This window comes from Apis florea, unplaced genomic scaffold (assembly GCF_048593485.1).
Source record: "Apis florea isolate Af1SG1 unplaced genomic scaffold, ASM4859348v1 contig_3733_pilon, whole genome shotgun sequence".
Classification (NCBI taxonomy): Eukaryota; Metazoa; Arthropoda; class Insecta; order Hymenoptera; family Apidae; genus Apis; species Apis florea.
The window spans coordinates 117,617-127,062 of record NW_028256825.1 but is presented as its reverse complement, the minus strand read 5'-3'; the positions used below and the strand labels follow the sequence as shown (position 1 = coordinate 127,062).

The 9,446-nt window shown below is 25.8% G+C and overlaps 1 protein-coding gene across 1 annotated transcript; it reads left to right on the top strand.

Moving 5' to 3' along the window:
- Positions 1–5,586: 5,586 nt before the first annotated feature.
- LOC147656508 (UDP-glycosyltransferase UGT5) lies at positions 5,587–8,201 on the top strand. Its single transcript, XM_086914766.1, has 5 exons — positions 5,587–6,070; positions 6,162–6,529; positions 6,706–6,925; positions 7,003–7,222; positions 7,749–8,201. The coding sequence occupies exons 1-5, from the start codon at positions 5,590–5,592 to the stop codon at positions 8,041–8,043; spliced, it is 1,584 nt and encodes a 527-aa protein (XP_086770892.1). The 5' UTR covers positions 5,587–5,589; the 3' UTR covers positions 8,044–8,201.
- The last annotated feature ends 1,245 nt before the right edge of the window (positions 8,202–9,446 follow it).

Here is a 9,446-nt window from a genome sequence, read left to right as displayed (position 1 = left end):
CAGAGACGAAGGTTTTTCTTAATCATAGTACCTGCACGAGACAACACGATGGTTATCAGCTCGAACTAACCGGAAACAAGTTATTTCTAAAATGAATTTGTAAAAAAATTCCATTCATAGTATATTTTCCTTGAATTTGCATAGCCCTAAAAGATTTAATATTCCTTAATATTATTTATTTTTTTTTATTTAATATTGGATATTGGAGATAATACATATATATTGTATTGAGAATACAAAAGTACGAATTATTTAACGTTTATATTTAACGTTTTTCAATAATAATATAAAAAAAATATTACGAATAATTTTATTTTATTTTATGAAAAAATTATGCTTGTTATCTTTTTGTTTCCATATTATCATGCACCTTGAGTTCAGAATATTAACGTTAAAAATTTTTAATCACCAAATCATATTTTATGCAATTTAATGCTAATTATTTATAACTATGTTGAAGTTATAAATAATATCCGAAGTTCTCTGTATATTATTATTTATTTTTCAATTGTGATTAAATTTTATTTTTATGAATAAATTATTGAATATTTTACAAAACTTATTTTACAAAAGAAAAATAATTCACTTGATTTGATAATTATTTAAGATTAAAATGACCTTACTCGATATCTACATGAAATAAATTAGTGATTTTTAAAAATAGTTGCAAGGAAAAATAATTGAAAGAAATTAAACTCTAATTATAATCAATGTTTTCTTATTACATAATTCTTTTCTTTTTTTCCTTTTTTTTTTAAGCCAACTTGAACTTTGTTTTGTTCATGTTGCGCCAATCGAGAAAATATCTTTAACAGAATAACTTCCATCCATATTTGAATTGTAATTTCGCGTCATTTCGTGTTGAACACCGAAGATAAAGTTTATACATCCATCTGGTCGCGTTTACCAATTGTTCCTGTTGATTCGTGAGAGTCACGCAGCTGGCAGCGCCGTCGTGGTACTATCATTTTTATTGCAACGACTGATAACTTCACCGATATGCACTTTAACAAGAAAGGGATTAGAGAGTTCAAGCAATTTCAGGAAACTTTCCTCCAATATTCGACAAGTACAACGACGATAATATCCTTTGCATAAGTAAGAAGAAAATAACATTTTATTAAAGTCTTCCTCCAAGTCTTCCACAAAAAATTTCAAATCTGAGAACTCCCTCTTTCTAGGAATAATTGTCTAAGAACGTTTATTTTTCATCATTGATAGTAAAATTATTCGCCACAAAAGTAAACGTATCCGTGTTCATTTCGTCTCGATTTTATTTTCGTGACTTTTTAGAAAGGATTTATCCAAGAACAACAAAAACACAAGAAATATCGAATGCGTACGAGCATTTCTCGTAGCAAAGCATAGTATGCATCGTTCGAGTGTGCGGATATGCTTCACAGTATACGCGCAAATGTGCAATTTCTTCGACGAGATGGAAGAAATCGATGGTACTTTGACAACCCAGTCGAGCATTGTGCGATCGTGCAAGACAGGCTTAGCGATCCATTGCACATCTCGCGCGTTCACGGGTGTATGTGCGTACATAGGAACGTATACGCAATTTCCTAGCCTTGAATTCAGTCAACTGTCTAACAATTCCGCCAAGCGAAAAGAGATCGTATCAGTTTGAGTTCATTGTTATTAAATGTTTGTCTTCGAAGGATTCGTTCCACTCGATTGTACTAGCATGCATTTCTGATAGAAATTTGCTTACGTGTTTTTTTCCCTAAATCTTATTTATCTTTGGATCAATTTGTTTCAATATTTCTACATTCTTACATTCTTACTTCTGTAAGAATATAAAATAAATTTAAAGTTACTTAAAGCTCTTTCCTTTTATTTTACGTGCATTAAACATTTCTGAGTCTCTTCTTTGAAGCAAGCAATTGAATGGAATCATAGACGAGATATCTTTTTTTTTGAATAGAATCTGTTCATGAATTGAATCTGAAACGAGATATGAGCTATTCAATAGCTGCGATCATTAAGAGATATTAAATGATTGATGCCGTTCGTCGCGTATATATAGATGTCCGTTTCAACCATAACTTTTTTCAAACCTTTCCATTAATCTTACAAGAAAATTTGTTCTAGAAAGATTCGATCAATAATCAATTTGCAATAAATTGTACCGGTCTTAAATTATAAAAATATGTGAAAAATAAACAACAAACGGTACACGTATCAGTAAAAGTAACCAAACCTTTCATTTCTTTCATTTCGCAACGATAGTTAACGATATCCATCGTGGTCCAAGCTAAGAATCGTCGTGGAACTTTCTAGAAACTCGCCAATCGCGAATCGTTTCGCTAAAAAGAATCCAATTTTGGTGTTCCCGCGTGAAAAGCAGTCGAGGTTTCTCGGTCTCTTTCGCGAACTTTGAAGGAAATTGAATTCCAATCCGTGATAGCCCGGCTGCTGGCCAATTATCGATGATTTAACCAGAGGCGAGCTGTGTGCCCATGGGGCCGATTAAAGAAACTTGACAAACGTGGACGCAGAAAATTGTTCCGCTTCGAGTTACGTTGCGACAGGCCGTCGTGGGATTTCACACTTTCTTGGTTTTGCGGTGAAACGAAAACCGCCGTTCTGCGGCCTCGTGGCCGAGGAAACGGAGGAGAACCGCGTTGAAAAAAAAATGGTAATCGGTGTCTATTTGCCGTTGATGAACGTTTTTCATCCGAAACGGTTCGTTGCTTGCCACGCGACATTGGTGACTCTTACTTTCGAACGAATTTCACTGTTCCATTGATGGGGAACGACGAAGAAGATAAAATCGAATAAAACTTATTTCGTCTCGAGGGGAATGTCTTATGATGAATATGAATCTGATCTAGGTAGGTTATGTACGTGACTATATAATTTCAATGTGATCTTTATGAAATTATATACCAAGTATATTCAAATATAAGATATGTCCTAATTTAACTTAATCCAATTTGAATAAACATAGAAGTTCATATCGATGAATAAGTTAGAAAGGAATTTTGTAGTTTTACTCATTGTTCGTAAATATTTAATTTAGCAATATTGGATTATATATTTTTTTTTTAATTGTTTTTCAATTTAAAGTCGCTCAAATCTAATCTAAATTTATTTTAAACTCAAGACAATTCAAACCTATTCTTTAGACCTAGATCTAGATTCTACTCTATTCTTTAATTCAAAGCTATCTTAAATCTTAAAAATACGAAATATAATATCGAAAATATTTAAAATATTTTTGTTGTTATTTTTGCAATTACTCGCTATTTTTGTTTAAAATTTCGTATATTTCGTACGTTAAGGAGAATAAAGGTGAATATTGATTTGTAGCCACGATAGTTGAATTTCATTTTCTCGATAACCTTGATAATCTTAATAATTTTTTTAATAGATTTTCAATTTATGAACAGATAACACTTAGTAACACTTTTTAACAATGAACTAAAATAATTCCATACAAATAATTATACCAATTTAAATCTTAAATAGCGATAAGAAACGATATCGTTTCGTTATCAATATTTTACATAATTATAATATTCTGTATATAATCTTTGTGCTCCGAAAAGCGATTTTTTTTAATCAATATTTTCGATATCAATGATAAACTGATGTCATCATTTGCTATTGACCATAAATTCCACACTGTAACTATCAACATTCGTAATTATTAAAGTTCCATTGATTTTCAAATTTATTTTACTTATTATTTATTTACATTCTTCGATCTATTGCAAGGAAAAATAGCATTTATTGGTATATAGATATCTCGAATACCTAGATACCTCTATCTATTATATGTGTATTTTCCTTTTTTTTTTTTTTTTCTAATAATTATTCCAAATAATTCTCATTTTGATAATTTCTAAATTTATTATAAAAGATAACAAGAATAACATTATTCTTTGCATACTATTGTTATGTAGTTTTACTTTTCGAAATATTTGTAAAAAATAATTTTTACATATAGAATTTCTCTTATATATATGTACATATATGTGTTCGTCTAAGTATCTACGTAAATATGCTTATCGTTTATTTAATCACCTGATAGCAACACCTAACTAAGAAGAGTGATATAAAGTTTGAATTAGTTAAAAATCTATTTTTTCATGATGGCCTCAAAATGTTTTAAATATTAATTTAAATATTTGAAAATATTGTTCGAAATTTTATAAGAAATTTTTACAATAAATCTGAAAATTATAGATAAGGGCTGCATTATTCCAAATAATTGTCTAAAAAAAAGAAAGATGTGCAATACGTATATAATGATAGATTACAAATAAAAATTGATATATAAACTTGATAGGATTATCAATTAAATTATAAATTAAATTGAAGTTTAAAATTTGTAAATTTTATTTCTGTCATCGTTATTTTTCCCTATTTTCACCTCGTTTCATCTAAAACAAATATAAATCATATATTTTAATAAGTAAGAATCAATCGATATTTTTGGTTTGTCCTGTAGAATTAATTATCCAAAGATATTCTTGTATATAGAAATATTTATGAAATATGCATATTTATTTATTATAAATATAAACATATTTATACATATACATATTATATACATATTATATAAATATTAAATTACTATATTTATAAAACGAATGTGATCTATATATATATAATAATTATTAGAAAATAATTATTATAAAGTAATTAATTAGAAAAGACAATAGAAGTAATAGTAGGATAGAAGGAAAAATGAGCAATATTTAGTTTGCTAATATCTGCAAAAACATAAAAAATTTTTCATTAAAGTTTAATTTTATTCAATTTTAATTTACTACTAGACTATTATACACATATATATCAATTGATATTGTATTTGTCACAATAATATATTCGTTTCCTTTACGTAAATGTATAATTTCCGTTTAAATTTTCAGAAATCGTAAATATTTATGACATATCTTCATTGAAAACGAAATAGATGAAATTTTATTACAAAATGAATTAATATATTAATAAACTGAAATGAAAATAATTTTTTTTCAGTTTTTCTTCACATACATAAAATTATAATTTTAATTGCACGAAATTTTTATTTTCCTTGAAATCACATAATTTATTAGATTGTAATTTTAGTATTCTCAACATAAAAGAATTTTTTCACTTGTAGTTGATAAAAATAATATTATATAATATAAAGAAGATAATTAAATATTATTTTTATTTTAAAAATTGCCATCATACATTAAAAAAAATATATATCATTATACGATTATAAGGACTAATATATAAGACAAGGAATAATGATTTATTTTTATATAACCAATATTTCTTATCTTATATAGAAATAAAATGATCCATAATGTATTAATCTAATGTATTAATCGTTTTTAACCGTTATATATTTTATTAGGATTCTGACTTATTCATAAGTTAAATATATTAGTAAATAATATAATGTAACAATAATATGTATGATTTTAACACTAAAATGAGTAACGCATATCAATGTTATCAATAGCGCATTAGCATAATATTATCAATGTTATCAATAGCATATTAACGTAATATGCTTTGTAATATACCTTAATATATAATCCATATCCAATACTTAAAATAGTTTACCTCAAAACAAAAAGCATGATACGTAATATCGCAAGCCTGTTTTTAGTTCTACGCATTTTGTGTATTTTAAATTATTCGCAATGTTACAAAATTTTGGCCATCATTTCGACATCATCCTACAGCCATCAGATTCCGTTTCGACCATTATGGCTTGAATTGCACGCGCATGGTCACGAGATAGTATTGGTCACCACGAATCCTATACCGAATATCAACTTACCAAATTTCACTCAGATCGATGTAAGTCAAACTCATACTAATTTAAAAAACATAGATTTCCTCAAATTACGAATTGAAGGAGTGGATTGGATAAAAATTGTGTACGATTATTTAATGCCTATATTCGATAAGCAATTACTTGAGATATTCGAATCCACAGAAATGAAAAAGTTATATGCTCCGGATAGTAATGTAACATTCGATGTTTTTTTAACGGAGTTTATCTACGTATCACCCCTATATGCTTTTGCGCATAGATTCAACGCTTCTCTAATAGGTATTTATTTAATATATTAATTATTTGTAATAAATATAAAGTTAAAGAAACAATAGTAAACGATTTCGATTGACATCTTGCATGATTATAGGATTATCTTCGTTAGGATTACATAGCTTTAATGAGGCGATACTTGGAGGAATAATTTTGCCTTCTCATGAGTATACTTGGGAAGTGGGAGAGGACACAGGAATAAATTTGCCGTTCTTCAAACGATTGTACAATTTCGTGAAAATATATTATTTCCATTACTTTTTAAATACCAAAATGATGTCTAAATATCAAAAAATAGCGGAGAAATATCTTGGACCATTACCACCGTTGTCGGACATTATGAGAAATACTAGTCTAGTTTTTGTTAATCAGGCTGATGTTATAACAGCAGGACGACCGAAACTTCCAAATATGATCACTTTCAATTCTTTCCACATATTTAAGAATCTACCTCCCTTGCCAAAGGTACGTCTTATTCAATAGAAATTTTATTTTATCATATTTGTATAATTAATAGATTTAGAAGATTTATGAAATGTATAGATTGAAAATATTGTAAAAATTGTAGAATAATCGTATCATGTTATTTTACTTTTTACACATTCTGTACAAGTGTGCTAAAACTTATTTATTTTTGTAAGGATATAAAAAAATTTCTAGACGAAGCGAAACAAGGATTTATCTATTTTAATCTCGGTTCCAATGTAAACAGTTCAGCATTGCCAAAAGAAATTAGAAGCATATTTCTCGACGTTTTTCGTAAACTGCCGTACAAAATTATATGGAAGTATGAACAGAATTTAAACGAAAAATTCGAAAACATTTACATAGGGAAGTGGTTACCTCAGCAAACGATTCTTGGTATAATCCTATCTTTATTAAATAAAATATATTTTTTACGATACATATCTAATATAATTGTACATATTACTTCGCAGCTCATCCGAATATTAAATTATTCATTTATCAAGGAGGTGTACAAAGTACTGAAGAAACTATTGAATATGGAGTGCCAGTTATTGGTTTCCCAATAATGGCGGATCAATATTATCAAATAAAAAGAATGGAAACTCTTGGCATTGGAAAACTATTAAAAATTACAACTTTCACGAGAGATGAATTTGAAAACGCTATTAATGAAATCATAATTAATAAAGAGTAAGTATACATTAAGTGTACAGATACATTTGCGAAAATAGATATTGCATTGGGAGTGAAAATTATTTTCGGACCAGTCTTTTTCAATCATTGTTATCAAATTAAGAAATTTGTTAAGGATTTGAAAAATTTAAGAATTGATTTTAAGAGAAAGAGGAGTCGATTAATAATGACATAGTTCGGTCATGAAATTATAATTTAGACGTAACGCATAGGTGAATTAATAATGTCAATATAGGATGATGAAAATGATTGAGGAATTTCCTCTTCTGATAATCTTGTTCTCAATGTAGTTTTTGATGAAAAATAATCTTGAAAAGAATGAAAAAGAACAAATATCGAGAATTTTATTTTTAAATGTATAATATTTCTATCCTAAGATAAAGTTATATTTAAATTATCAGAAGAATTTAAACTACAAGATAATTATTATATTGAATTACATTTAGTTATGCGTATGTAAGAAATTGTTTCCTACAATATAAAATAATTCTGTTTTTCATAACATTGTTATGTTTTTTTCCAGATATAAAGAGAGAATACTTAATATTCGAAATCAAAATAGGGATATACCTTATGATCGTGTGAAACATCTCGCTTGGTGGACAGAATATGTAATAAAAACGAAAGGCGCCTCACATCTTCGCTCTACATTAGCTTTAGAACCTTGGTATCGACGATTTGACATGGACATTATAGTATTTTTGACAATAATAACATTTATTATCGTTTTAATCATGCTTAATATAATTGCTAAGTGTTTTATATATTTTTTCAAAATGCTGCAAATTTCTATAAATCAAAAACAGAAAATGAAGTAATCAAATATAAAATATATATTAAAAAATATATGTTAAATATATATTAATTTTATTATTATTTGTTCAATAATCATTATGAATCATATATGATATATAAGATTTTTTTTCTAATTGTAATTCATAAATTAATTTATTAATTTATCTTTGAAAAGAGGCAATTTATCGAGTGATTCTTAATGGTTAATATTATTTATATCATCAAAGATCAAAGATTTTTGTAATCATAAACATCTAATGTATTAAAAATGTAATTAAAAATATATTAAATGTATCAAAAATGTATTAAATATATCAAATGATATTAGTTTGACAACATATAAAAGATATATCGGATAATATTATATTTAAAACATGAAAAAATAAAATTTCAAAGATTGATTTCATCTCTTCGAAAAGATTTCCAATCACTAAAAAAAAAATGTTTCATGTAATAACATATAATTCATTATACTCTACATGCATACAAACTTTCATTAAAATCAGAATTATCAGATTAAATTAAATTTAACTGATTTTAATGAAAGTTTGTTTGCATGTAGGGTATAATGGGTGATACATATATTATTAAATTTCTTTGTAACATAATATATGATCAATTTCGTGAATTATGTATTGTTTATTTCCTGCAACAATAATATAATTTAAAAAATACGATTTTAAAAAGAAAAGTTTAAATTATAATAAATATAATAATTATAAGATAAAAAACATTACATCAAAATATATTATATATATTATATTGAAATTTCACAATTTGTAAACTCATTTATAAAAATTTTGCTTTTTTTTTTTAGTTAAAATTATTACTTGGAAACTTAAATTCTTAAATTGTATCATGCAGCAAATAAATTATTATAAAAATAAATGATTATCCTAAATGTTTAATTCCATAAATAAAAAAATGTTAATTCAAATATGAATTGTATTGATAAATAATAAAAATAAAATTTTAAAAAACTAATTATAAATGTAAATACTTATTTACAAATGAAAAAATAACAATGCAATTAAAAAAAAATCCAACAATAAACTGACAAAAGAATTTCTTGCCAGAATATATATGATTTCATAGAGTTGGATAAACAAATAAATATACTATATAATCAAATGATATGCATTCTATTTGTAAAATTGTTGATAAAAATGTCTGCGAATGATAATTTAGTTTTTTTAGTTTAATTTTTAAATTTGAAATCAAATAATGTACATATGTCACACTATTTCAATTTAATAATTTTTAACTTTTAAAATTATAACTTTTAAAATTTGAAGTTTAAATATATTATGTATATATGTTTTATACTTATTTTATAATCTTTTATTTGTAAATAAAATTTTGATTATTAACAAAATAAATAAAAATCAATGAAATAATAAATGAAAAATCAATTTTGAATAAAAAT

Excerpts from the sequence above, each read along its gene's own strand:
- LOC147656508 (XM_086914766.1), top strand. The coding sequence starts at position 5,590 with ATGATACGTAATATCGCAAGCCTGTTTTTAGTTCTACGCATTTTGTGT. Across the intron at positions 6,071-6,161 it reads ATTCAACGCTTCTCTAATAG|GATTATCTTCGTTAGGATTA; the intron begins GTATTTATTTAA and ends GCATGATTATAG. Across the intron at positions 6,926-7,002 it reads ACCTCAGCAAACGATTCTTG|CTCATCCGAATATTAAATTA; the intron begins GTATAATCCTAT and ends ATTACTTCGCAG.